At 40.5% G+C, this 26,425-nt stretch overlaps 1 protein-coding gene and 1 long non-coding RNA gene across 2 annotated transcripts in view; one reads left to right on the plus strand and one right to left on the minus strand.

Annotated features, from left to right (window-relative positions):
• Window positions 1–26,425, minus strand: part of HGD (homogentisate 1,2-dioxygenase) — a 48,677-nt gene that overhangs the window by 13,920 nt on the left and 8,332 nt on the right. Inside the window, exons 4-9 of the mRNA XM_040484615.1 lie at window positions 23,460–23,565; window positions 6,286–6,345; window positions 4,504–4,595; window positions 3,324–3,358; window positions 2,432–2,511; window positions 1,510–1,609 (exon numbers count right to left, since the gene is read on the minus strand). Of these exons, the coding sequence (XP_040340549.1) occupies window positions 1,510–1,609; window positions 2,432–2,511; window positions 3,324–3,358; window positions 4,504–4,595; window positions 6,286–6,345; window positions 23,460–23,565 (473 nt within the window). The remainder of the gene's footprint in view (window positions 1–1,509; window positions 1,610–2,431; window positions 2,512–3,323; window positions 3,359–4,503; window positions 4,596–6,285; window positions 6,346–23,459; window positions 23,566–26,425) is intronic.
• LOC121036297 (uncharacterized) lies at window positions 1,524–25,072 on the plus strand. The gene is made up of 3 exons (XR_005793305.1): window positions 1,524–1,631; window positions 15,952–16,060; window positions 24,649–25,072. It is a non-coding gene; the product is annotated as an uncharacterized LOC121036297 (long non-coding RNA).

Raw genomic sequence — 26,425 nt, forward strand, 5'->3', positions numbered from 1 at the left:
AAGTATTCAGGACTTGCCTGCTTACCTTTGCTTAGGACCGAGTGTTCCCTCCAGAGAAGGAAAATAAATCAAAAGACCAAAAATAAAAAGTATAAGTGCAAAAACATAATTTAACTCTGAGAGGAGAGACCTGGGGAGTGTTTTATCATTTCCAGCTCCTGGGGTTAAAAAATATAAGCCCCCAGCTGGTTAGTAAATTATATATATTTTCCAGAGGGTAAGTGTTCCATGGAACCTGGAGGCTATGCTGGCTGTAGAGCAGCAGGAAGCCAGACTGAAGTGGGAAGAGCGGGTGGTGAGCAGGATGACAGACGGCCCACCGTGGCTCCAGCTGCCTCTCTGCTGCCTCCCACCTTCCTCTGACTATTTGGATCTCCCCAGGGGAGTGACCAGAAGGCACATGCTGGCCTGGCCTGTTTTGCTCTAAAAAAGCTGTTGACAAGGAAAGGAAGAACTGGGAGGTGTGGCCACCACCTTCAGCAAACATGCCAAAGATGAAACCAAGGGCCCATTTTCCAAGCCACTCCTTTCACTCCAAGAGATGTTTTGAGAACAACTCCTACCACCTTCACTTCTCTCCTGCATCTTCTGCCTCCAGTTTGCCAGAAGAATCGGGGGTGGGGACCTTGATTCACTTTTGAAAGTTTTAATCTGCCTCATAGAGGCTGTGGTTTCTAGCTCCTTCATAGCTCTGAGTTAACTGTGTAGATTTTGTGGAATGTGATGAGTAGGAATGTGAAGTTTGTAGACTATCCGCACTTCAGCCTGTGTCCCCTTTCCATAGGAGTATAGCCCTTGTTATAGCTTTTCTCTACTTTATCGTCTACACACACCCTCTTGACTTAAGAAGATGATCTCCCTCCTATTCACAAAGCTCATTCCCACACGTATGTTTTTGCTTAAGCTGTTCCCTTTCCTTTTATTTTTCCTCAACTCTTCGTCAAGGATTAATCAAATCTCATGTCTTCTGTAAAGCTGTTCCTGGTGACTTGGCCCCCCAGTAACCCAAACTTCTACATCCTTCAGGATATACACTGTATAGCCAGAAATCTATTTTACATTGTCTGCTCTTCAACGGTCTATATACTACTCTAGAGAGAGAGATTTAGAACATGTTGGCTTTGGTTGTTCACTTTTATGTATGTATTTTATGGGAAAAGGCTTGTGTTACCCTTAATGAGATTCCTGTCAGTACCCTCAGCACAACACAAGAGCCAAGACTAGCTGATGGATTGATATACCGATGAACTAATTAATGATTTTATTTCATCAGTTGGGTCGGCCATGACACTGAATCCCTGAACTTAGAGGTCTGAAAAAAATATTTGGGGTTGCTTAGGGAGTTCTAATAGGTTTCTGAACTTCTCAACTACACTTGGTCTAGAGAAGTTGTCTGGAGAGGAAAGTTGAAATTTGAGTGAGATAATGAGGGGAGAAGGGTGTGTCACTCTCATGAGATTATCTGTCCTATCTCTCAAGGGAGCCTAAAAGCTTGTAGTGAAGATTTACCAATTGGTCCTAGGTCAGGCAACTCAAAGTGGACGCCGTAGACCTCCAGGATGTAGCCCCTGGTCTCCTCGAAGACATCTATGCTGAACCGCATTCCTCTCTGGAATGGGAAGCAGACACTGGTGAGCACTCCCAAATCATACCTGTAGCTATAAAGAAGACGCCCCAGAGCCACAGCCAGCCCCACATGCAAAAAGTACAGCTATAGTCTGTTGAGGTATGTTTGAGAGGTGACCAGCTCAAAGATGAGTTAAAACAAAAAATTTAGGGTGTCTGGGTGGCTCAGTCAGTTAAGCATCTACCTTCGGCTCAGACCATGACCTCATGATTCCTGAGTATGAGCCCGGCATCGGACTCTGCTGTCCACGTGAAGCTCACTTTAGATGCTTTAGACCCTTTCTCTCTGCCCCTCCCCCCACTTGCGCATGCTCTTTCTCTCTCAAAAATAAAAACTTTTAAAAAATTAAAAATAAGTAAATAATTACTTAAAACAAAACAGACAAACAAAAAAAGGAAAAGTATAACTCCTAATCACATCTATGACCCAAACCAATTCTAATCTAATCTCTCATTGGACTCAGAGATCCCAGTGCTCTTATATAGCCACATTTTTAAGAAATTAATCTTCACTGCACCCCCTCCCCCAATCCATGTGAACAGAACCCTGTCTAAAGTATATATAAGTATTTCGGAAAGCAAATTGACAATGCTCTTTGCTTTGTGATGGTGTCTTATTTTAAAACAAACCAGGCACCCAAGCCTGCTAACCCTTCTGCACAAGAGCCTTCTGCATGACTAAAACTCCCTCTCCTTGCTTAGACACAATCCACCAAGAAATTTTAGAGTTGGAAATAACAGCAGCTGCAACATCTGATTGCTCCCAAATTAGGGAGAGGCAAGGGAGAGGGGACACATCACCAACCTGAATGACGCAGATCTCATTGGGCTGCACAAGCATCTTGCCAAACTCAGTGTAAATGAGAAGTTTCCCTTTCTGGGGAACTAACAAAAAAGACAGGGCAGCAGTGAGCAATTCTTCCCATGTGAGGACCACTTCATGAAGAGCAAAAGGCTTAAGGGCTGCATTTGATTTTTCATTCCAAAAGAAAAGAGCTTTATTGAGTCTCATGGAGGGAAATGGATATTCTGACAACTTAGGTTAGGAATTTTACTACCTAGAAGAAAGTGAAAGAAAAAAGTTGACTCTGTTTACTCTTGGTTGCCAGGAAAAGAGTTTGTATACGCACAGTTTTGTGGATTGACCAAAAAGGGCAGCAGAAATGGGATGGAAAACCACTCATTTCTGGTAGTTCCAGCAAGAGTCTGGCATTTGCATATCTAATGTCTACACCAAAATGTTGACTTCAAAATATCAATACTGAAACCATCAAATAGAATTGGCAGACCAAAGAAATCTCTAACAGACATTCTGTTTTAGATGGCATCATGAAAATTTCTATTTAAACTGCAGATATCGATAACAGATGGTATATTATTGAGTGGGTTTGAAGGCAAATAGAGTTATCTTAGTAAATTAATCACAGGTTGGTATTACTCTTTATTTCCTTTCAGTTGCCAGATCTCCCATGTTATAAAGGCCCAGCAGAGATAGGCAAAGGCAGAGAGACTATGGAATAGAGCAGGGGCTTTGAGGTACACCAGGAATCTGTTCCAGACCACCAACGACCTCTAGACCTCAGTCTGCAGATTGGACTACATAAGACAGACTGAAGGATAAAGGAAAATAATATGTATAAAATAGAAAAGTAGCTTGTGATTGGGGACCAGTTCACAGTGAAATCTTCAGAACTTACCAATCAAGAAGTCCCCATCTGAATTGTAAAAACATCTGAAACATAAAGAATAATTCCTGTGATTTTTCAGTTTTAACAATGTTCAGACAAATTAACTCACACCACAAAATTGTTTACTACCCACCATGTGCCAGGCTCAGTACTGGGTATAAACTGGTGAGTAAAATGACCCAATCTCTGCACTCATGCAGCTTACAGTCAGGAAGCTTACAGTAGGAAGTCAGATAGCAATCAAATAATTATAGAATATCATCATAAACTGTCATGGCACTATGAAAGTCAAGTTCAGGAGAATGGAAGAAAAATGAACCTGTTCCAATGGGAGGGGTCAGCAAAAGCTTCCCTGAAGAAGAGATATTTGACCTGAGATTTGGAGGAATTATCTAGGCAAGAGTTTGGGGAGTGGGGAGAACATTCCAGACAGAAACAACAGCACATGCAAATAAATGCTGTGAGGCAGGAGAACACATGGCAGGTTGAAAGAACTGTATGAAGACTACTGTGGCTCAAGTGAAAAGAGAGAAGGTGGAATGATGTGAGGCTGGACCCAAAGGTACATCTTCAGTGCTTTGTCATGGCTCAGAGAATTTAAATGACTTGCCCAAGATTACTCAGCTAGGAAGAGTGGAATTGGGTTTGGATGTAACATTCTGGTTCCAGAGGTAGAGTGCAAAACTGCCATGAGATTCTGCTTCCCCAAGAAAAGGCAGAATGCCATTTATATATTTTTCTGGTTCAAAAATTTAAGCTCCTCTATTGAGGAATGTTAAGTTTGCACAATTATTACCTGAAGCCAAAGTCTGTCAGCCTGACCTACCACCAACTTGTGGCCCTTAATGGCTTCTCATGCAGTATGACTTTGGCCTCAAAAACAGTCCTGGGGAACTTGAAGAAATTAGAGATATTCTGACCCAAACCTGGTTAAAGTCAAAATGCCTCTTGGACTACTCCACCTTCCCAATGCCCATCGTCTGTTTTCTATTTACATTGTTATGTGACATTTTTGTTTATGTTACAGGAGTCAGTCAAGTTTGAAGCCCTCACTTATTTTTATTAATTAATGTATATCAATGTTGCTCTGGGGAAAAAACAATAACATAAAACAACAACCTGGCTTTCACCCTCTCACCAATAGCTCTTAGGGAATGGGGATGTTCTGCCCCAGTACTGAGCCACTTACCTGTTCCCCATGGAGGTGTTACACAGGAAAATATGGATGGCAAGCCCATTGTTAGACTTTATGTCTCCAGCTCCACACAAGGTGTGCAGGCCCTGGGAGAGACCACAGGAGAAGGAGGGGTGAATGTGAGTATTGTCCAAGACGCCAGCCCTCCTACTGGTCCCTGAGAGATATGTGGCAAGGTTTTACCAGGGTCTGCCCTGTGGGACAAGTGAGACATTTGGGGTCCAGCCTGCCTCTGGGGAGCCTAAGATTTACTGTTTATGTTTAGTAGGTGGTGGCTCACCCTATTTGCCAGCCATGGCCCTAGATTTGGACTGTCTCAGTGGCTAAGATCACTTTACTTGGCATTTTATCAGTTTTGTGCTTAAGATCAACCTAGAGGAGAGTTTCTTTTGGAGGTAAAACTAGGCACCTAGGAGGCCTAGGGAGGAAGGTTGCCACATCAGTGTTCCCCAAATACACCTTACCACGTAGGCAGGCCCGTGCTTATACATAGGGTCAGCCCTATTTTTTCCAGAACAGGAAAGTGGAAGCATTCTGACCAACTGTAATCCTCTCTGCTGATAATCCACAGTCCAAGAAACCTTAACACCTGGGTCTTCTCAAAACTCTCAGCCCCAACCTGCAGATGAGAGGTCTGAAAGGAGGGAGCTCTGCTCCTTCAGATATCCACAATTCACCCACAGTGGGGGATTTATTTTTGTATTTTAACTCAGTTTGCCAGTTTGGGGTCTATTTAGATGAGTCTACACAGAGCTTGGAGCATTGAATATAGACAAGGAGTTTGCATGATCCAGAAAATTTGGCTTATGGCTGGGCACCTGGACTCTCCCTAGGTAAGCCATTGGCTGAGGTTGGTCTGCAAAGGCCTCCACTGGCTTCTTTGAGCCCCTCCTCATTGTAGCTCCCTTCCTTCTCCCCTACAATGTTTGCTCTGAGCACAAGTGTTCCAATACTCCCAGCCCTTATAACTACCAAGCAGAACTTGTGACCAGCATTGCATTAACTAAAGTTGTCGACCTGAGTTGATGCTATTCGAGCCCAAGGGTCCATTTCAGAAAGTTCATGAACTTGGATGGGGACAAAATTATATATTTATTTTGACTAATCTCTGAAATGTATCATTTGCTTCAATTAATATGAATGTAAGCAAAAACCCACAGAAATATTAGAAGTGCCTGTAACCTTTCCACTGATAGAAATCATGGGTTCTTTCTATCACAATATAGTTATTATGGCTATTCCAGAGTATCATTTATGTTCATACATCTAACAACCATAGTTATTAGATATTTTCATAGATCTTGTGATGTAGTGCATTAATAAGGAAGCATATATGTTACTATAAACCAAACCAAATTTGTTATTTTAATATGTTAATCATTGTATTTCAATATAATCAGCTTCTTTGTAATTTTATGGAATTTATTTTATGCATTTAAAAATACAAGACTTGCCAGACTATTAAAGGAGTCCATGGGGGGGAAAAGGCTAAGAACCCTTTTCTAGCCAAAAACAAAAAACCTCAGGTAGGTCAACGCTCAATTTCCACTGGCCATTCAGAGATGTTGTAAATAGCTTACCAGTGCCCTTTGGTGTCAGGGGCCATATGGTGCCTAAGTAAGACATCCGTCGGCCAGCCCTGAAAACAGAGGCAGGTGGTTCTGTCTCTGCTGCCTGCCTCTAAGTCTGCTTCCGCTTGGCATTCAGCCTGAAGATGGCTGGATCACTCACTGGGGAAGAAAGAGCAGAGGGCAGGTGTGGATGCTGTTGACTTACACTCACAAAGTCCACTTTCTTCTGAGACGTTTTTGGAATCTCAAATGGTTTCCATCGAAGCTGGAAAAAAGATACACATAACAGGAAAATTATTTTAGAAGGGGAAACCATAGACTTTCTAAACAAATAGCACCGACTACACAGAGAAAGGACAGCTGTTTCTTCTGTGTGGCTCTGACTACTTGTAATTTTGTTCTTTTACAATTAATAATTACCCATTATTTCCTAAAGGGTCTCAGTTGGGTTCTCTGTGTGTATGCAGTATGTGTGTGTATGTGTGTTTAACCTATATGTATATATATTGTTTTCATTCTTTAGCACTTTAAATTTAAAAAAAAAAAATAAAAAAAGATCATTGCTTCTTATTTCAGAAGCTGTTTGTTTCCCTTAACATTTTTCTCAGGCACATCAGTGAGTTTTGACTGATGCTGCTTTTTCTGCTATTTATAATCGGCTTCCTTTCCTGGCATGCCAGCCTCTCTGTGTGGGCTCCTGACACTGCAGGGGAAGGTTCTGCTTCTACTTCCAGCCCTGGGAGGTTTGAATTACTTCTTTAAGAGAAAGAGAAAGCACCCAACTGAGGCTGGATTCAGTAAATGCAGCACCAAGGTTCAATTTCTTCACCAAACCCCACGTTTGTCTCCAGGCTGCCTGACAGTTCAGTTTAAATCACAACAATCTTTAATTTAATAATGAAATGATCTAAGGAAGTTGGGGAGAAAAATCAGCAGGTCTAGGACCTACTAGAAGTGTTGGCCCAGCACTTATTAATCAATTTGGCAGCAAGCCTGACCTAGCCAGGCTGGCAGCGGATAAACTGAGGAGCCTCAGGACATTGCATGGGGTGACCTGTGTCCCGATGGCTGGCTCCACTGGCTGTGGCACCTGGTCAATGCAGGTGAGGCAGGGCCTCTGCTCGGTCATGAGGCTCAGCTCATTTTGTATTTCAGAAAGGCAGCCAAGTGGGAAAGGAAGCAGCAAGTGGAAAAGTTGGCACTGGGATTATTCTGTCTCTCTGACATACACAGTTGGGCAGGAGTCTTTATTTTTTAAAAGCAAAGCAGAATTATCTCATTTGGGGACTACTTAAAAAGGTTGTAAAATGTTGATTTGAAAGACATTGTTGAAATCATGTCTCAGAAAGAAGGAAAAGGTTTAGGATGGATTCCTTTAAAGATGATGTTTTCTGGGGCAGGAGGGAGAACCTGAGAGCAAGGATCTAGGAAAGGGTTTCTCAACCTTGGCACTACTGACACTTTGTATTGGATAATTCCTTGTTGTGGGAGGCTGTCCTATGCAGTGTGGGATGTGTGACTGCATCCCTGACTGCTACTCACTAGATGCCAGTAGCAGTCCCCCAAGTTGTAGCAACCAAAAATGTCTCCGTATGTTGTCACATGTCATCTGGGGGACAAATTTCCCCTGGTTGAAAACCACTGACCTGGGAGGATAGTCCCCTGACATTAGGAAGGGCCACAGCTAAGCACTGCTAGTTTTTTGAGAGGAGGTTCTGATCTACTACTAACCACTACATGCTGCTTCCCTCTATAGTAGCAGTGTGCAGAGTTTGTAAACCCAGGAAGATTGTCTGGAAGATTAGACTACTGAGCATCTTTGTCTCAAGAAGAGTTATCATTTCAGATTTCCCAATGGAAGGGATTTAACCATCAGATCAATGATTGCCTGGGTAACCTTTAGACCTATCCAGAGATTCTAAACCTGCTTACCCATAAGTCACCCAGAAGGTCTTTGAGACCCAAGACCAAATTAGATCAGAATCGGTTCAGTATTTTATAAAAACTCTTCTAATGGGGCAGCTACAGTTTAAGAATTGGCACACCCAGCCAGAGATTCTGTGATTCTCATATTGCTGAACCAAGCATCATGTTCAGAAAAGTCCACTAAGTCAACCAATCAACCAATTAATCAGTCAACTAAATTGTGGTACTTTGGCCAGATGTGGCAGTAACATGCCAGCTACCAAACAGCAAGAATGTTTAAATAATATAAGGATTTATACACCTAAGAAAAAAGAGCAAGAACAGAGAACTCCCTTCAGACGTAACTTGAATCGATCTTCTGCACAACATATCATAGTGAAACTGGCAAAATACAAGGATAAAGAGAAAATTCTGAAAGCAGCAAGGGGTAAACGTGCCCTAACATATAAAGGGAGACCTATAAGACTCGTGATGGATCTCTCTTTTGAAACTTGGCAGGCAAGAAAGGATTGGCATGAGATCTTTAATGTGCTGAACAGAAAAATTATGCAGCCGAGAATCCTTTATCCAGCAAGCCTGTCATTTAGAATAGAAGGAGAGATAAAGGTCTTCCCAAACAAACAAAAACTGAAGGAATTTGTCACCACTAAACCAGCCCTACAAGAGATCCTAAGGGGGATCCTGTGAGACAAAGTACCAGAGACATCGCTACAAGCATAAAACATACAGACATCACAATGACTCTAAACCCGTATCTTTCCATAATAACACTGAATGTAAATGGATTAAATGCGCCAACCAAAAGACATAGGGTATCAGAATGGATAAAAAAACAAGACCCATCTATTTGCTGTCTACAAGAGACTCATTTTAGATCCGAGGACACCTTTAGATTCAGAGTGAGGGGATGGAGAACTATTCATCATGCTACTGGAAGCCAAAAGAAAGCTGGAGTAGTCATACTTATATCAGACAAACTAGACTTTAAATTAAAGGCTGTAACAAGAGATGAAGAAGGGCATTATATAATAATCACAGGGTCTATCCATCAGGAAGAGCTAACAATTATAAATGTCTATGCGCCGAATACCGGAGCCCCCAAATATATAAAACAATTACTCATAAACATAAGCAACCTTATTGATAAGAATGTGGTAATTGCAGGGGACCTTAACACTTCACTTACAGAAATGGATAGATCATCTAGACACACGGTCAATAAAGAAACAAGGGCCCTGAATGACACATTGGATCAGATGGACTTGACAGATGTATTTAGAACTCTGCATCCCAAAGCAACAGAATATACTTTCTTCTCGAGTGCACATGGAACATTCTCCAAGATAGATCATATACTGGGTCACAAAACAGCCCTTCATAAGTATACAAGAATTGAAATTATACCATGCATACTTTCAGATCACAATGCGATGAAGCTTGAAATCAACCACAGGAAAAAGTCTGGAAAACCTCCAAAAGCATGGAGGTTAAAGAACACCCTACTAACGAATGAGTGGGTCAACCAGGCAATTCGAGAAGAAATTAAAAAATATATGGAAACAAACGAAAATGAAAATACAACAATCCAAACGCTTTGGGACGCAGCGAAGGCAGTCCTGAGAGGAAAATACATTGCAATCCAGGCCTATCTCAAGACACAAGAAAAATCCCAAATACAAAATCTAACAGCACACCTACAGGAAATAGAAGCAGAACAGCAAAGGCAGCCTAAACCCAGCAGAAGAAGAGAAATAATAAAGATCAGAGCAGAAATAAACAATATAGAATCTAAAAAAACTGTAGAGCAGATCAACGAAACCAAGAATTGGTTTTTTGAAAAAATAAACATGATTGACAAACCTCTAGCCAGGCTTCTCAAAAAGAAAAGGGAGATGACTCAAACAGATAAAATCATGAATGAAAATGGAATGATTACAACCAATCCCTCAGAGGTACAAACAATTATCAGGGAATACTATGAAAAATTATATGCCAACAAATTGGACAACCTGGAAGAAATGGTCAAATTCCTAAACACCCACACTCTTCCAAAACTCAATCAGGAGGAAATAGAAAGCTTGAACAGACCCATAACCAGCAAAGAAATTGAATCGGTTATCAAAAATCTCCCAACAAATAAAAGAGTCCAGGACCAGATGGCTTCCCAGGGGAGTTCTACCAGAACAGCAGAGATAATACCTATCCTTCTCAAGCTGTTCGAAGAAATACAAAGGGAAGGAAAACTTCCAGACTCATTCTATGAAGCCAGTATTACTTTGATTCCTAAACCAGACAGAGACCCAGTAAAAAAAAAGAGAACTACAGGCCAATATCCCTGATGAATACGGATGCAAAAATTCTCAATAAGATACTAGCAAATCGAATTCAACAGTATATAAAAAGAATTATTCACCATGATCAAGTGGGATTCACTCCTGGGATGCAGGGCTGGTTCAACATTCGCAAATCAATCAACGTGATACATCACATTAATAAAAGAAAAGGTAAGAACCATATGATCCTGTCAATCGATGCAGAAAAGGCCTTTGACAAAATTCAGCACCCTTTCTTAATAAAAATCCTTGAGAAAGTCGGGATAGAAGGAACATACTTAAACATCATAAAAGCCATTTATGAAAAGCCCACAGCTAACACATCCTCAATGGGGAAAAACTGAGAGCTTTTCCCCTGAGATCAGGAACACGACAGGGATGCCCACTCTTACTGCTGTTTAACATAGTGTTGGAAGTTCTAGCATCAGCAATCAGACAACAAAAGGAACTCAAAGGCATCAAAATTGGCAAAGATGAAGTCAAGCTTTCGCTTTTTGCAGATGACATGATATTATACATGGAAAATCCGATAGACTCCACCAAAAGTCTGCTAGAACTGATACATGAATTCAGCAAAGTTGCAGGATACAAAATCAATGTACAGAAATCAGTTGCATTCTTATACACTAACAATGAAGCAACAAAAAGACAAATAAAGAAACTGATCCCATTCACAATTGCACCAAGAAGCATAAATTACCTAGGAATAAACCTAACCAAAGATGTAAAAGATCTGTATGCTGAAAACTATAGAAAACTTATGAAGGTAATTGAAGAAGATTTAAAGAAATGGAAAGACATTCCCTGCTCATGGATTGGAAGAATAAATATTGTCAAAATGTCAATACTACCCAAAGCTATCTACACAATCAATGCAATCCCGATAAAAATTGCACCAGCATTCTTCTCGAAACTAGAACAAGCAACTCTAAAATTCATATGGAACCACAAAAGGCCCCGAATAGCCAAAGTAATTTTGAAGAAGAAGACCAAAGCAGGAGGCATCACAATCCCAGACTTTAGCCTCTACTACAAAGCTGTCATCATCAAGACAGCATGGTATTGGCACAAAAACAGACACATAGACCAATGGAATAGAATAGAAACCCCAGAACTAGACCCACAAACGTATGGCCAACTCATCTTTGACAAAGCAGGAAAGAACATCCAATGGAAAAAAGACAGTCTCTTTAACAAATGGTGCTGGGAGAACTGGACAGCAACATGCAGAAGGTTGAAACTAGACCACTTTCTCACACCATTCACAAAAATAAACTCAAAATGGATAAAGGACCTGAATGTGAGACAGGAAACCATCAAACCCTAGAGGAGAAAGCAGGAAAAGACCTCTCTGACCTCAGCCGTAGCAATCTCTTACTCGACACATCCCCAAAGGCAAGGGAATTAAAAGCAAAAATGAACTACTGGGACCTTATGAAGATTAAAAGCTTCTGCACAGCAAAGGAAACAACCAACAAAATTAAAAGGCAACCAATGGAATGGGAAAAGATATTTGGAAATGACATATCAGACAAAGGGCTAGTATCCAAAATCTATAAAGAGCTCACCAAACTCCACACCCTAAAAACAAATAACCCAGTGAAGAAATGGGCAGAAAACATGAATAGACACTTCTCTAAAGAAGACATCCGGATGGCCAACAGGCACATGAAAAGATGCTCAACGTCGCTCCTCATCAGGGAAATACAAATCAAAACCACACTCAGGTATCACCTCACGCCAGTCAGAGTGGCCAAAATGAACAAATCAGGAGACTATAGATGCTGGCGAGGATGTGGAGAAATGGGAACCCTCTTGCACTGTTGGTGGGAATGCAAACTGGTGCAGCCACTCTGGAAAACAGTGTGGAGGTTCCTCAGAAAATTAAAAATAGACCTACCCTATGACCCAGCAATAGCACTGCTAGGAATTTACCCAAGAGATACAGGAGTACTGATGCATAGGGGCACTTGTACCCCAATGTTTATAGCAGCACCCTCAACAATAGCCAAATTATGGAAAGAGCCTAAATGTCCATCAACTGATGAATAGATAAGGAAATTGTGGTTTATATACACAATGGAATACTACATGGCAATGAGAAAGAACGAACTATGGCCCTTTGTAGCAACGTGGATGGAATCAGAGAGTGTGATACTAAGTGAAATAAGCCATACAGAGAAAGATAGATACCATATGGTTTCACTCTTATGTGGACCCTGAGAAACTTAACAGAAACCCATGGGGGAGGGGAAGGAAAATAAAAAAAAAGAGGTTAAAGTGAGAGAGAGCCAAAGAATAAGAGACTCTTAAAAACTGAGAACAAACAGGGTTGATGGGGGGTGGGAGGGAGGGGAGGTTTGGGGATGGGTATTGAGGAGGGCACCTTTTTGGATGAGCACTGGGTGTTGTATGGAAACCAATTTGACAATAAATTTCATATATTGAAAAATAAATAAATACATAAATAAATAAACGTTAAAAAAAGAAAAAAGAGCAAGAGAAATAAATAAGAGAAAAAAGGAGAAAGAAAGAAAGAAAGAAAGAAAGAAAGAAAGAAAGAAAGAAAAAAGAAGGGAAGAGAAAGGAGAGAGAAATTCCAGTAATAGGAGAACTGTCTTATTCGTTGCACTGAAACAACACCTTTGTAGATCTTACTGAAATTGAAATACCTGTTGTGGGTAGAAATAAAATCCTGACCCTAAAGAAGAGGTTTGTCTTTTGTGAGTGGGAAAAACTGAACCAGAGAGGTTGAGAAGTTGGTTGGGTGGTTTGTGCTGGTCAGTTTTTCAGTTTTCTGTAGCATATCAGCTCTCAAGTCATGAGGAGAGAGCTGGGGGAGGCAGGTGTAAAGGCACCTGTATGATGATGTGTGGAGCATGGCTTCAACAGGACCCACATACTAGATGAGGAACTACTTCCTTCATACTACCTTGAAGAACCTTCTCTAATGCACAAAATAATACCCTTCAAATGATAGAGATGGTATGGGAAAGAAGTAATTTATCTGCTGAGTCTGATGGCAGTAGATTGCACAGGGTCTATATTCAATATATTATGAAGGATAATAAAAGCTCAAGCTGGTTCTGATAAACCCAGTGCCAACAAGAAGAAGCTTTTGATCTTCAGGCTAGAGATTTGTGTCAGGAGCTTCAGTATAATATGTTGTTGAATGCGAGGAGGGAGATTTGGGGAGAGGATAAATGGGAAGAACCCATGAAGTGGAGGGTAGAAATATCTCTTGCTAAAGCTAGATGTTGAGCTTAATTTCATGGTGTGGAAAAATAACCCACTGATCCAAGGCCAGCCCAAGGGGGCTGTGCATTGGGCTGAGCCAGCGAGGAGACCTGGATCCTGCTACTGCCTCTGTTTCCATTTATTCTGTGGCCTCAGTCAAGTAATTTTCTCTTTCTGGATTTTGTATCTCTTCTTGCATATAACAGTGGGGTGCTAGAGAAAACTATAATTCCAGAATTCTATTCAGAGAGGAGCTTCTGAAAGTGATAAAGAGTGCTTGTTAATTGATTTAGTCCCATAAATTTTTTAATAATTTTATTCTACTATATATTATTGCTAAATAACCTCCCCCCAGAATTTAATTATTAAACTTTTCAAAAACAGTGAAAATCAATTATAGTACCCAATGCAGTGTCTTGACTATAGAGGATATTAATAAATTTCTGTTGAATGATTGAATCTATGAATAAATAAATATAAGGCACTAAGAACATTGCCAAAATGTCAAAGAATAAGACTAAAGCAAATTTGTAAGATTACTTGGGTCAAATGACATTCAGGCAATAGTTAGTAAATTGGCAAACATTTCTAAAAGTCCAAAGATGTTTTTCTAGAATGTAAGTCAATTTTTATATGTGTGAGAAATCCTCAGTTCTTCCATATCCTTTCTGATTTTCTGTCTAGTTGTTCTATCAATTGTTGAGAAAGAGATGTGGAAGCTTATAACTGTAATTGTGAATTTATCCATTTCTCCTTTCAGTTCTAACATTGCTCCACATATTTTGTACTGTATTCTCCAAATTCCATTGGAAAATAAACTTTCACTTACTAGAAAAGAGATGGTTAGAAATAATTTGAAAAGCATCTGCAAGGGAATTAAAAATTTAGAATTAGACATTAAAAAAATGGATGCCTTTTAAGTTTATTTATTTTGAGAAAGAGAGAGAGAGAAACAGAAAGAGAGAGAGCATGAGTGAGGGAGGGGTAGAGAGAGAGAATCCCAAGCAGTCTCAGCACTGTCAGCACAGAGCCTGATGTGGTGCTTGATCTCACGACTGTGAGATCATGACCTGAACTGAAATCAAGAGTCAGATACTTAACCGACTGAGTGACTAAGCACCCCAGAATTAAATATTTTTTAAGGTCACCAAAGGAGAAAAACAGAGAATTAGTGGCAACATTTAGTGATCAAAATTTGAAATGCATACTCAAGAATGAAAAGAAAATTAGAGAATTGGCCTCAATGTTTCCAGAGTCAGAAGATCAGGAGTTGGACTGGATTAGAATGTCTGAATATCACTTTCAACACTAAGATTCTTTTATTTACTGAAATTTCCTCCAAAATTGCCTGGGACTCAATTAGATTGGATGAGTTAGATATTCTCAACAACAATGGCTGACTAGAGGTAGACATATCTTTAGAAGTCTATACCGTCTATGTAAGAATTTTGGAGTAACTTGTAGATACAGAGTGATCACAGTGTATAAGCAATTATTACCAGTAGGTATGGGCTAGGAGAGGCCCGGGCTATTACTCTACAGTGAGTTTTCGTCCAGACTAGGGAAGGTGTGTGTATTTGTGTGTGGGGTAAATAAAATAAAACAGTGGCTCACTGAATTCTTCAGCAAATCTAGTAATTTAAGAGAAAAGCCAACATGATTTATGTGGAGAACAATCAGGCTTTGAATGGCCCACTGGAGTTCTCTGAGATAATAGGCAAGAGCTCAGGTAAGGAGGATTCAAGTCACTATACTTTATTTAGACTTTCCAAAGTCTTTCGTGAAGCCACAAAAATGATGAGACTTCATGAGATTTGACTGACATTTTTTTCATAAATAGAAACCTGGACTCCCATTTGACCTTGCCCTTGAGTGTAAAACTAAGAGCATTATATCCATTACTCAGCACCTCATGTAGAGCAGGAAACATAGTAGTCACTCAATTAATATTTGTTGGATGACATTTAATTCTCACAACAACCTTCTGAGACACCTATGATTGTCATCTCTATTTTAGAAATGAAAGAATTGGTGGTTTAGAGAAGTTTTCTCTGCTAAGAATGGATACCAACATTCTCTCAGTCTCTCTTAGTAACCTATACCCTGAGCCCTTTAATCTCAGCCTATCTTGATTTGCTTCCCAAACTATTCGTGCTCTGCTTGGCTCCTGAACTCAGGGTTTGCCTTCCTTTAATGGTCTTAGACTTGGTCTTCCAATCTCACCCTTATTTACTGCTCCTTCAGTGCTAAGTTGCCCTGGGCCAATCTGACTCCTGGGACCCAAAACTTGCTAAGGTCCTGTGGTGTCAGTATTATTGTTCAAGCCCCTTATATTAATTCAATCAAATGACTGATTGGACCTCTCTGTGTGTCAGGTTTTATGCTAGGTGCTGGAGATAAACATGACAGTCTCTGCCCTTAGGGAATCTATTACAGAAGACCCTGGAAGTGTGGGCACTTTCTGATAGGAAAATAAGGAAATAGGTAAGTAGAAATGACTTTGGAAGAGAAATATAAACAGGAATGTTCACTCAAAGATGTTTCCTGACACAGAGTCTATTTAACATTCTTATACATGGGAAATAAAAGATATACACAATGAAATAATCTGGTTTTCAGAAAGCTTCAACATTTTTCCAAAGAGTGAAATGTAAGCTGATGCAGATGTACTCTAAAAAGAGCCAGCAAGCTGTCCCAAAGGGCTGAAGGGAGCAAAGTGCACTGTAATATTGGTAAACACAAGTAAGTGAATTTAGGAAAATGTAATCTAGTCTGTTTATAGGATGATGGGATCTGAACTATCAAGGAGTCAAGTCAATAAATGCTTGTGATTCTACTATTGGGAATAAGGCATGTGCTGAACACTTCAGGTCATATGAAGATGATGGAGACCTAGATCCTATTCTCAAATACTCTGGGAAATATTGAAAGGGATAAATGAAGGAAGTGGTATTTTTTTTTTTTAATTTTTTTTCAACGTTTATTTATTTTTGGGACAGAGAGAGACAGAGCGTGAACGGGCGAGGGGCAGAGAGAGAGGGAGACACAGAATCGGAAACAGGCTCCAGGCTCTGAGCCATCAGCCCAGAGCCCGACGTGGGGCTTGAACTCACAGACTGTGAGATCGTGACCTGGTTGAAGTCGGACGCTTAACCGACTGCGCCACCCAGGCGCCCCGAAGGAAGTGGTATTTAAGATGAGTCTTAAATTATGAGTGGGATTTGGATGAGTGAATATTTGTGAGGGAAAAAGAAAATTCCAGGTAGATGAAAGAGCACAAAGCACTACGGAAGAAAAACTTAGGGTATTGCCCTGAAATGGCAGACGTTCCAATATGGCTGGTATGTAGGGGATATTAAAGAAAGTGGAGGATTTGAAAGATATGATAGTAAATTAGGGCTCTTAACTGCCTATCTTGGAAGCCTGTACAGGAAGAAAAGAGGGAAGACAACTGTTTTCGGCTCGGGAATTGAGGAGATGAGGATTGTACTTAGCCATAATGATTATAATAGAAAAAATGGAAACACTCTATCTGACAATAGAGGAATTATCTTATAAACATACATTGGATTATGATGCCACATTAAAAATTTTCTAGGGGTACCTGGGTGGCTCAATCAGTTAAGCGTCCAACTAAGGTCAGTTAAGTTCAGGTCATGATCTCATGGTTTGTGAGTTCGAGCCCCGCGTCGGGCTCTGTGCTGACAGCTCAGAGCCTGCAGCCTGCTTCAGATTCTGTGTCTCTCTCTGTCTCTGCCCCTCCCTGGCTCGTGCTCTGTCGTCTTTCTCTCGAAGATAAATAAATACTAAAAAACAAAATTAAAAAAATTATCTATACTTGGGGCAGCTCAGTTGGTTGAGCTTCTGACTTGGGCTCAGGTCATGATCTCATAGTTCATGGGTTTGAGCCCTGCCTACATCAGGCTCTCTGCACGCAGCACGAAGCCTTCTTTGGATCCTCTGTGCCCCCCTCTCTCTCTTTGCACCTCCCATGCTCACACACACTCTCTCTCTCTCTCTCTCTCTCTCTCAATAAATAAATAAATAATTTCAAAAAATTATCTATACTCAAGGAGTTTAAAAAGACATGGGAAAAGGCACAAAATATGTTTAAATTAAAAAAACACAATGTTAAACTGTATTACAGCATGATTTCATTATAGTTAATATATATGTAGCTGATTTTTTTCAATTGAGGTGTAGTTGACACACGTTACATTAGTTTCAGGTGTAAAACCTAGTGGTTTGTCAAGTCTATGTGTTATGCTATGCTCGCTGCAAGTGTAGCTACCATCTGTCACCATACAACACTATTACAATACCATTGACTATGTTCCCCATGCTGTGCCTTTTATCCCTGTGACTTACTCATTTCATAATTAGGAGCCTATATCTGCTCCTCCCTTTCCCATCTTGCCCATTCCCCCACCTCTTTCCCCTCTGGCAACCATCAGTTTGTTCTCTGTATTTATGGGTCTGTTTCTGCTTTTTGTTTGTTTGTATAACTGATTTCTTAAACAGCATTGATACAAGATTATTTACAGCCCTTCCTCTGCCCTTCCCTGCTCCTTTGGAAAATTGATTTGCCCATCCCCACTCCTCTCGGGTCTGGTGAACTGCAGCCTCATCATACAGATCCATCTTTCCTGGAAGTTTCCTAGGAAAGCGGGTGGAGACCTACAATGTCCGTTCTTGCTCCAGAGGCAAAAGGGAGGGGAGGAAGACCAGAGTTGTGAACCAGCGGTGGGTGGGGCTGAGGAGCTTGGGGAGCAGTAGCTGAGAGAGGACTCTGGATGGAGGGGGCTGGAGTCTGGGGAAATTGGGGAAAGGGGAGTTTACCAAGTGTTCTTGTAGGTCACATATTGGGTATTCTTTAATGCTCTCCAGAGAAGCAAATGAAGATTGGAATTATTTTCAATTACTTTTGGTTTCTGGCTGCATAGGACCCAGATCTTATTTACATATATGCACCAAAACCAAGGCAAACCAAAACAAGACAAAACAAAAACCAAACCAAAACCAAAACCAAAAAACTGAAAAGAAAGAAACCAAAACATTAGAAGTGGTTAACTCTGCATTGATGCGATTATTGGGCATTAACACTTTTATGTAGGCTTTGAATGTATTAATGGGGGTGCATTATTGTTTAAAATATATAATATAACATGTATGATATAAGTAGTTTCAATCGAGTGGTCTGGGTAGGCTGAACTGCAAAGGGTTAAGGAGTGAGTGGGGGTGATGAAGTGCAAGAAATATGGTGTGAATAGGAGAGACTTGGTCAAAAACTTAAAGAGGTGGGAAACCCAAGACATTTTTGCAGAGAGGGGGCTTTTAGGATGGTGAGATCTGAATAGTTTAACAAATTAAACAGCAAATACCCTGGGAGGGTATAGGTTTTGGAAACATTTTTGGTAATTTGCATGTCTTGGAGGCAAAGGAAATTTTATGGTTTGGTCTTCAATTAGCTATGAGGTGTTTATCACTTGGTCCAAATTATACTGGATGAGAACTAAGAGTTATTCCTTCAGCTGAGGCTTAACTGGCTCCAGTCTGGCTTTCCAAAAGTCCAAAGGTTAGGGCTGCAGTATTAAGAAAGATAAACTTTAAAGGTCTCTGATTTTTAAAGGGGAATGTTGATTCAGGAATGCGAATTGAAATCTGCAAAATCACAGTTAAATTGGATGCAGATTTCTTTGTTAAATTCTGATATTCTCAAAGTTAGAGGAAGGTACATGATGAACAAAATTAGGTATATTTCTTATGAGAGATATTAATGGATTGGATGTGTTATGTCCACAGGTTGAATCTAAGTACACTCAAAAAAAGTTTGCAATAATTCTTAGACAATTGATTAAATAGATGCTAAGGGAAAATAAAGGTTTGAGGAACATCGTCCTCAATCTTCCTGGGTAAGTATCAAAAATGACAGTGATGATAGCATATCCCACGATGCTCTCTTGGAGGAAACATTAGGTAATTCTTAAGTCTTCAAATTCCCAGAGATGACTAATGTGGGGAGTTGGTGAAGCTGATGAATTATTTATTTTGGTCTGTGACAGGTGAAGACATACCTACAATACAGACTTAAATGGGAAAGGACTGTCAGATGGGTACCTAATTATAATTGTCTCAGACTTTCTTTATGAGTCTAGTGTCCATATTTGGAAGAGGTTATAAGACGGGAAAAGTGATGAATGCAGATTGCTGTGGTTATTAATGAAGCGTAATTGGAAAGAGATATTAACTTGTCAAGAAGGTGTAAATGAAAAGACAAAAAGATCAATGCAGCATGAACAGCTAGGATGTGTGTATCAGGGCAAAGGAAGTAGGATGGCAGGGGAGGTAAGTCATGAACAAGAGGATGATAAACCACTACCTTGATGGAGCTGGTGCTCAGAGAGGCACTGGTGAGTTCTGGGGCACAGCTGTCCCACCGTGTGTGAGCACAGGTCATAAATGGGAAAAGAGGAAATACTGGAGAAGAAAGTCATTCAGTGGCCACCATACAGAATGTGTTTGAAGGAATTCGAAACAGGGAAAAAGTATCAAGTTCAAGAAGAAGTTCAGAGGGATGCTAGAATGAGAAACCCAGAGAAGGGAGAGGAAACAAATACATATTGAGTGTCTACTACAAAGCAAGCAGAAACTGTTGATGCCTCTACATTAACGCAGACTTTTTAATGTAGTTGCCTCCAACTTCCCTCTCAAAGTGCTAACTAGTTATAAAACAATAAAATAATATACACAGACGGCATACTTGATGCTCACCTATGACGAGAGACTTCCATTTTTACTTTGTTAATTTCTACGTCATTTGAAGTTTTGTAAGTATATATTATGTTTTTAACAAGACAAAACCAGAAAAATTCTATCAGAATGCGGTTAGCTTCCATAGATAAGCCACCTGTGCCACAAAATAATCACTATAACGGGGTGTATTCATGTTAAATAAAATGTATCAATAATTGGGGCTCCTGGGTGGCTCAGTCAGTTAAGTGTCTGACTTTGGCTCAGGTCATGAGCTCACGGGTTCATGAGTTTGAGCCCCACATTGGGCTCTGTGCTGACAGCTTGGAGCCTGCTTGGGTTTCTCTGCCTCGCTCTGTCTCTGACCCTCCTCCTCCCTCACTCTCTATCCCTCTCCCTTGAAATAAATAAACTTAAAGAAAAAGAAAATGTATCATTAATAGTTATAGAAATAATAATGTCTAATAAAAGGATATTACTGAGAATGTTACATATCATAGTCACATTTTCCTTAGGTTAGGCTTAAAACCTAACCCCCAACCCCTAATAAACTATATAAAATAACCATAAACCAATCTATAAAGACATATTAAGGTTTTAGAGGTTTTGATGACTGGTGTGGATGATATGAGCAGGCAGGGGCACTGAAACTTCCCACTCCTCCTTATTTACCACTAGTTATTTGACAGTTACCATAAAGGCCCCATGATTTGAATTCCCAAACATTTACCTATGGCCTTTTTCTATAATCCTTCTTTTAGTTTACTCAATTTAGTGTAGTTTGTTCTCAAATTTAGTGTACATAACAATGACCATATGGGGTGGCATACAGGAAACCATGTATCCTTTAATTTATGGGTAATTCAAGGATTTTGCCCTTAATTTTTGTCTTACTTGCTGATTCTACAACCACCCTGTTCCTTTGTATGATATGAAAGTTGGCTCTACTTGAGAGAACTGTCAGAAACTTAATTGGCTATTCCCTATGTTGCCTGAAGAAAAGAATAGGGAAACTCTTGTGGCCCAAATACCCTTTCAACTTTCCCAAACTAGTGTATATTAAATGCTTAATTTATTTAGCCTGACCAGGAATCCTACCAAAGTACAGGTATCTGTCCTTTATATTTTCTTTTTTTTTTTTAATTTTTTTTTAACATTTATTTATTTTTGAGACACAGAGAGACAGAGAATGAACAGGGAGGGCCAGAGAGAAAGGGAGACACAGAATCTGAAACAGGCTCCAGGCTCTGAGCTGTCAGCACAGAGCCCGATGCGGGGCTCGAACTCACGGACTGTGAGATCATGACCTGAGCCGAAGTCGGACGCTTACCCAACCAAGCCACCCAGGCGCCCCTGTCCTTTATATTTTCTAACAGAAGATAGAGTTCCATTATTAAGTAATCAGGTCTATTTATTGGTCAAAAACAAACAAGCATGACCATTGTAACTCTAAGAGAGAAATTAGAGAATTTGAGATGTAACCCATTGAGGAATCAAGTAGATTCCCAGAAAATGAGCGGTGCCTTTCACTAGAATGATTTCTGGCCCTTTCTGAGATGAGTGGGTGAACTAAATCGTTAAATGTGTGAGGTAAATGGTTAAATGAGGATGATCTGCCAGATGCATTCCTAACTTGAGGATGGGAGAGAAAGTGGTCAAATGGGATTGGATTAGGAGGCCAGGTGAGACTCAACGACGAGGCAGAAACGGAGACAGGGACCCCACGTTGGTTGTGCAAATTGTGTTCTGCACAAGAGCCCTGGCTGGAGGAAGGGGGAAGGGGCAGGAGAGGAAAATCTGGCTTTGGGTCTTGGCAGGGGACTGTGTCTGCAGGGTTGGGGGTTGGAGCAGGGGCTGACCTTTCCCATATGCTGAGAGGCAAAAATAGGCCCGTGGTGAATGGGGAGGATATTTGCTACATGCATTAAACTTCACACAAGTTTAAGGGTCAATTATTTAGATAACATATCCTGGTTGCAAAATGGCTGTGAGATGGCTAAACTTTTGTTAACTTACATTTTGTTTTCCACTCCGAATGCCTCCCTTCCTGTCCCTGTTGGAGAAGGGTGAGTAGCATTCAAGCAGGTACTTAGTTCCCTGAGATTTCCATAATGAGGGAAAAGCTGGAGCAGAGCAGGAAACCAAAAGTAACTATGGCTATTCTGGCTTTTTTTCTACAAAAAATATAAGCACTTAGGGGAAGGCAATTTGTAGGTACAGACATAATGTCTTGGTAACCCAAGAGGAGGTCACAGATTTCCTAGGGCTGTGGAAAGGAGAGAAAGAGAGAGAGACAGAGAGACAGACAGAGAGGGGCAGTGAAAGAGGGAGGGAGAGAATCCCAAGCAGGCTCTGCACTGTCAGGGCGGAGCCCCATGTGGGGCTCAATCTCATGAACTGAACCAAACTGTGAGATTATGACCTGAGCCGAAATCAAGTCAGACACTTAACTGACTGAGACATCCAGGCACCCCTAAAATAACATAAAATGAAAAAACAAATTTACCTGAATATAAAACCCGAGATTTATATGTACCACTGGTGCCTTTAAGTGAATATATCAAAATGGCTATATCAGAGTCATGGGTCTTGCCTCCTGTGTGCCAGGCATGTACTGTGTGAAGCATGTTCATACCTGTTCTTTCATGTAATCGTCACAACAGCACTGCATGGCAGATGTTGTGATCACCCCAGTTTACAGGTGAGATACCATGGCTCAAAGACCCAGCAAGTAAGTAGAGGAGCAGGGATGCAAACCCAGGTACGTTTTACTTCCTGCATTACATACCTGGTATCAGTGACATGTACCCAAGCTCAGAGACAATGGGAATATACTAGACTTCTCAAAGGTAAAAAGACAAAAACAGAGCTCAGTCCGCTATAGCACTGGGTCCGTCTCATTACTGAAAACTGGGTATATAAACACACACACACACTCATTCATGCATGTGAATTCCAGTTTTCCCAGAAAACAATTCCAAAATTCCCAGCCAAGTATGAGCAAAAGAGCAGACACACTTTAGCATTTATTTTTTACAAAGTGTCTAATTTATCAAAGACCAAGGTTTGACCTAAATATTTATATTCAAGGCTTTGGATACCTGGTATGCACCAATTCACAGGACAATTTTACCTGGTTAGGGTCAGGATCAACTTCATCCCAGTTGTGAGTGACATGGCCTTGGTCAATGGACTCAAAGGGCTTGTGGGAAACTGAAGGTAGAATCCGATACAGCCAGCTGGGGGGGGGAAACAAGGACACATAAGCCTTAGGGTGGTGTTATTAGGGATACGCAGACTGGCTCAGGAAGTACCATCAGGAAGATGCTCAAGTCAACAACGATCTGTGGGCTTTAATGTGAGAAGCAATGACACAGCATCACTTCTTAATAGCCACTGCTGCCCATAGCCCTGGCCTCTTCCCACCTTTCCACTCTGCCCATTACTCTTCAAATTGAGCCTCTGGCTCTTGGTTGTTCCCATACTGACAAAAAAATAAAGAATTGTCTTTTCCAATGACAACTATTAAGGAAGGGGAAGTATCTTGAGGGATATCTGTACAGGAAAATCCATAGAAAAGCATTAGTGTGTATACGTCATTGGACACTATTTCTTATTCTGGAAGGTGAGGACAATGAATCCTACATAGACTGAGAGAATATAGGGTGTTTCTTTGTTATTTTTGAAATATAAATTTTTTCTTTAAAATTATAAAAGCAATACATGACTATGGTAGAAATAATTCAAGAAATTCAAGAAATTCAAAAGTCCCTAAGGGTAAATGGTTCTTCCAGTTTCTCCTCCAAATTCTTCAGGGCCAATTATCAGAAGCATCAGAGCCTAACAATGTTCTTATATATTCTCTCAGATATTACCAGTGCATATATAAACAAAATTGCCAAATCACTGTACCACTTTATTCTCACAACAATACTGTGTGAGTGACTGATGGCTCGTGTCTTCACAAATAGGAGGCATTATTAAAAATGATTTTGGCCCTATAGGCAAAAAATAGTATTTCATTTTTATTTTCTATTTCCTTTATTATGAGTAAGGTCAAGAATCTGTATGTTTATTGGTTCTTTGTAATTTTTCTATGAATTACTTGTACAAGTCATTTACCATTTTTTTTATTGGGTTATGTATCTTTTTGATACTAATTTGTAAGAGTTTTAGGACATTAACACTCTGTACTCCAAAATTATAAGATGATCTGTCCATATAGTCTTACAGTTAGTAATTTCTTTCTTTCTCTTTCTTTCTTTCTTTCTTTCTTTCTTTCTTTCTTTCTTTCCTTTCTTTCTTTCTTCCTCCTTTTCAAGTTATCTGTGTATGTCAAGGTCTGAGCCAAAGATCTCCCTGCCAGGACCCAGATCTCAGGCTTCAGGAAGAGAAGATGCAGGAATCCTGAAGAGCACCAGGAGAAGAACCGTCCAGAAGTTGCAAGGGACACTGGAACTTGCTAAGTGGGACCCAAGTCCTTTCAGAGACCATTACTCTGGCAGTGTACAGAACAAAAAGGAACACTACTTCTGACAATGGGAGACTAGACCTGCTTAAACAGCCTCTGGCCCCTTAAACCCTAGGACAGTCTACTTCAAGGGGTGGAGTTTGCCTGGCCCTACACTGAACCATTTGGAAGATAAAAGGGCTAGATTGTCCAGGTTCTGTTTGATTCCTCCAGTTCTAAATGATGTGACCTCTGACCTTGGACTTTATGCTTATGAATAAACCAAGCCTCTGTAGTTTCTAGTAGTTAAGGGCATGCATACATGTCTAAGAAACAACTGTGTGACCCTGGGCAAGTTATGTTTCTCATCCTTATCTCCTAGGATTATTGTGAGGATTCAGAGTTTATGTATTTAGAGTGCCTGGAACATAGTAAGTTCTCACTTACTAGATATGTGTTGAATTGTCTGCCTACCCCTAATCATATGGGTTTTTAAGATGGTCCAAATTTTCCACATTCTCTGTCCTGACTCTCCCCTCCTCAGTACCTGAGGGATCAGCTAACAATCTGATAAAAAGTAACCCTTGATAGGTATAACCTCTGAGAGTTTTGTGAGGCCCTCTACTCTGTGATTTAAATGAGAAGTGACTCACTGTAAGAATTCCAGGCTTACCTGGTTCTATCTTTCCACTGGGGATTTTGAGCATTTTCACAAAAATTATTGTGGATACCTTTGGAGAGTTCTAAACAGATGGGTGAGCCATGCCTAGTGTCCCTTGTTTTTTAGCTGTTTATAAAACTCCCCAGGCAGCACTACATTACCCTGGACAGAGATTTAATTCTGATTCAAGGAATGGTGCCAGCTTCTTAATGAAATGCCAACAGCTCCTTTTCAGCCTCCTGGAACAGAGGTAAGCTCCTGCTGGCTGAAGATATCACTGAATAATGGGGGTAGGCAGCAGAATCTGGAGTCCAGGTGTCCCATTATTGAATGGCCATAAAGTCAAGAACATAGTCATGGAGGCTAGGTTGTCATAAATTAAAATGAACAGGAATTGTCAGTGTTCCTTCCTTACCTTGACTGGAATTGCAAAGAGAGAGAGAGAGAGAGAGAGAGGTGATTAAACGATAATAGAATTAACCCCTGAGTTTTGACAAGTATGGGAAATGATCTCTTCTTCCCTCCATGCACATATCTGTCAAGACAGAAGCAGTATTGTTACGGATAGACGTAGTAGCATAGCACTTGCCATAGCTCACACTCAGTTCTCTGACAGCCTCCTAGGGGTACCCTGTATTGGAGGGAGAAATACTACTATGCTGACAGTAATGGTGATTGGAATAATTAATGTTAATTGAGCACTCACCATGTGCCAGGCAATGTGCTAAGTACTTTATATGCACTGTTTCCTTTAACCCTCACCACAACTATGAAATAGGTACTATCGTCATCTCTTTGACAAATGAGGAGCCATAGGCTCTGAGGGGGTAGATGACTTGCTCAAGGTCACACAGCTTAAAGGAGAAGGAGGCATGATTTAAACTCAGGGGACCTGACTTCAGAGTGGGCATAATTAACCACTAAAGACAACAACCTATCGTTTGTGTGGTCCATTGTGCTGTCGTAGTCACTACCTCATTTGCTCCCT

This window comes from Herpailurus yagouaroundi, unplaced genomic scaffold (assembly GCF_014898765.1).
Source record: "Herpailurus yagouaroundi ecotype Mexico unplaced genomic scaffold, PumYag 162, whole genome shotgun sequence".
Taxonomy (NCBI): domain Eukaryota; kingdom Metazoa; phylum Chordata; class Mammalia; order Carnivora; family Felidae; genus Herpailurus; species Herpailurus yagouaroundi.